This window comes from Corylus avellana, chromosome ca3, assembly GCF_901000735.1.
Source record: "Corylus avellana chromosome ca3, CavTom2PMs-1.0".
NCBI classification, from domain to species: Eukaryota; Viridiplantae; Streptophyta; class Magnoliopsida; order Fagales; family Betulaceae; genus Corylus; species Corylus avellana.
The window spans coordinates 28698428-28701975 of record NC_081543.1 but is presented as its reverse complement, the minus strand read 5'-3'; the positions used below and the strand labels follow the sequence as shown (position 1 = coordinate 28701975).

The following is a 3548-nucleotide window of genomic DNA, read 5'->3' as shown; positions in this document are numbered from 1 at the left end:
ATATATATATATATATATAGAGAGAGAGACAGAGAGAGAGAGAGATCGATCGAGATCTAGGCATATATAAGTGCACAAACCTGATTAAAAAAAAGTGAAAGAATAGAATTATTAATATAATTTTTTCTATTTTTTGGTAGATATTATTAGATATTGATGAATAAATTAAGGTATATATATAATTATATATATATAGTACCTAACGAAGTAGGGGGCAGCACGTGTGTAGAAGCCGGCGTTTAAACAGCTTCCGCCACCTAATACACGGGCCCGAGCATTGATGACGCCATCTTCAGAGATGAAGCGCTGGGAGGGGGAGGTCGGGGAGAGGTCCGACAGCGCGGCGCCGAAGGCACCTAAGTTGGTGATGTTGGGGTTCCCGTAAGGTGACCCACCCCGTTCAAGGAGCAAAACGCTGTAGTTTTGGGACAGAGTGGCTGCCAAAGGGCACCCGGCTGTGCCTCCACCAATAATTATGTAGTCATAATAGGATATGGGTGGAGCTGACGTTGCATTCTTCGTGAACGTGTAGTTTGGGGCTGTAAACAAATTTTTAAAAAGGATAAATATTGTTAGAGATCATTAATAGAAAATTTACGTGAGAATCATGGATCAATTATCAATTTAGGTGCAAATTAATACGTGGGACCTATTGACCGACCTAGTAGGTGGCAATATTGTTTAAAATTTATTTGAGTAGGTAAGTTTTATGTAAACTTTTTCATAACGTACTATCTAAATTGCTAAAGATCTCAATCTGAGAATTATATATACTTTAAGAACATATATCCGATTTAATAGACTTAGCGACAATGATAATATAGAGATTCAATTATTGTTTCATAATTTCAACCAAATAAAACAGCAATAAAGTGAGGTGGGTGCATCTCCTTTTCCTGCATTGAATAAATAAATTTAAAAAAAAAAAAAGGGTAAAGTACGACTGAGATGGGGTCCTATGTTTCAAGTGATCCTTGAACAGGATTGACTTAATAAAGAAACCCATTTATTACTTGGGGTCATTTAATTAATCTAGAAGGAATTCCAGGGCCACCTCAATTTCTTTCCTCCTGTTAATAAAATAATAGTTTTTACTATATATATAAGGTTTTTTTTATGAAAAATGCATATGATATTTACTATATATATTAGTTATTAAACAATTAATTTTTTCACTCATGTTATATTACGTGATACTCAAATACATTGTCATTTGAGTTTGTAAAAAAAATTATAACACCCCAAACATTTTTCTTACTAGAAACTCCGATCCAATCATGTACTTATATATATTCCTAACCATATGCCTAGAATAATGCAGGAAAGCCTATCAGGCTATTACAGTATAGTGGCTCATTTTCATCTTATTATCTTAAAGTCAAAGATTTGATGCTAGCTCCATCTAGTCTTTGTCATGGCATAATGGCTGTCACCAACCGTGGAGAAGCTTAGATCGATATATATATATATATACCCCAAGTTTGAAGTACATATATAATCCATCTTAACTGTGATATATATGGTAAAGAAATTTAATGCAACATTTCGTTTGTCTTAATTACACTAGAGAGGCACACCCCCATGCTTGCTCATACTAATTAAAAGAACTTGAACTATTAAGTAATACACAAAAGTGGGAAATGTACTAATTATGTAATGTGAGTTAAAATCATATTTGGGGTACCATAGCTTTTTCTAACAATTCCTTACGAACTGCTACATGGAATTATAAACTGATGATTTGGTAAGTTGACGTGATAGTCCACATAGTACTTATCACATCCGTCATAGTGAAATTTAATTGACAATTTAGTGACTGATGTGGCAAATATCACGTAGGCTATCACGTTAATTTGTAAGAAATTTATAGTAAAAGTTATAGTACTTCTAACGGCACTCAAAACTTATACCACTCTTGCTCGATCGGTAACATTGAACTAGAAATCAGGTCTCTATAACATTATTTTTGAAAATTGAAAATATATCTAGTTTACAACAAGACGATAATTAATGTGCTCTAGTATACAAAAAAACAAAGTAAAAGAAAATAATAATTAATAACAAAGGAAAATAAACTATGGGAAAAAAACAAGTGCAAGCTGCAGCTTGCTATATATTGATCATGATCTTTATAAAGTTCATGCTTCCAATGCTGTTCATTTTAAACAAACTCGAACTTCACATGATTGATAATCAAATCCATGCAGAAAGACTCAACTTTTATCTACTTCCAATTAATCAAAAGCAAAAAAAAAAATTATATAATCTCCTACCAAGAAAAAAATGTTACCGTTTTCAGAGGCACAGAAGCCATGAAAGAAGAGAACTCCAGCAAACAATCGCCACCACCACCACCCTTGAGTACCCATGAGATAATGATACCTCCTTTTGAATAATATATGTATTGTGGTGGGATTTGTTCTACGAATTACCAAAACGAAAAGGTTCTTCCTTATATAATTTGAAAGAAGAACGATCTCAACGGCGATAAGATATGAGATGAGAAGAAAAACCAAAAGCTTCTTCCTCGTACGATTTCAACGGCGATAAAATGTAGAGGTACAAAGATGTCTTTGGTCGTGTCGGCGAAACAAGCCCACAAAGCTAAATAATGTGTTTGGGAAATTAAGGCTTACAAAGATTCAAGAAAATGCAGAAAATGTGACACCCAGAAGCTCGCTCCCAAGTTTTTGCCAAAAACAAATAGCACGAAGTGATGTAAAAGAAAGAGAGCGAGGAGATGATTTTTAGATGCTCATGCTTATTGGCTGATTTTATTTATATATAATATTATCTTATTAATTTGCTCGATCAATGAGAGAGAAAGAGAGAGAGAGAGAGAGAGAGAGGGGCAGTTGGGTTTTGTTTATGGTATCTAATATATAACTGGATTTATAGGGCCTGAATTTTAGGTCATGGGGGTCGGCCGGTAAACATCATTGTTGGAGTAATGTTACTAGTCATTTTTGTATTCCTCTTGAGTTCCTCTAAGAATGATGTGGTTATTAAAATTATCATTGGACTTGTGATTGATCATTATTGAATTTTGATCAAATGATTATTTTAATAGCCACATCATTCTTGGAATGACACAAAAGGGACTTCTAAAATTACTCTCATTGTTGAGTTTTTGTATATTTTTCATGCATGTTTCGTTTTCATGGAAATACCATATTCTAGGATATAGCAATCTGGCTTAAATTTTCCATATTTATGATAATCATACATATTGAAAGTATAAATAAAAGGAAAATGTACTATTTTTTTTTTTTTACAAATTTATGTGATGGTCCGTTAAATAATTAAGAGTGTATAGTTGACAAGTCGGCTATTAACTAATTAAATCGACAAGTCTGATTTTTCCTGGATAAATATTTATAAATTCAGTTTGTAGAAAACTTATTAATAAAAGTTGTGGTGCTCTTAGTAATACTCTAAACAAAACCGATCACCAAATCATGATTGGTTGATTAGTATCAATTCTAATTTGGAAATTCAAGCAATCTTGTATCTAATGCATCAATGTACATAATTTCTTAAATATACAT

The 3548-nt window shown here is 32.8% G+C and overlaps 1 protein-coding gene across 1 annotated transcript in view; it reads right to left on the bottom strand.

Annotated features, from left to right (window-relative positions):
- Positions 1 to 2831, bottom strand: part of LOC132176539 (protein HOTHEAD-like) — a 6718-nt gene extending 3887 nt beyond the window's left edge. The window contains exons 1-2 of the mRNA XM_059588777.1: positions 2291 to 2831; positions 200 to 539 (exon numbers count right to left, since the gene is read on the bottom strand). Of these exons, the coding sequence (XP_059444760.1) occupies positions 200 to 539; positions 2291 to 2369 (419 nt within the window). The 5' untranslated portion in view covers positions 2370 to 2831. The remainder of the gene's footprint in view (positions 1 to 199; positions 540 to 2290) is intronic.
- Positions 2832 to 3548: the final 717 nt, after the last annotated feature.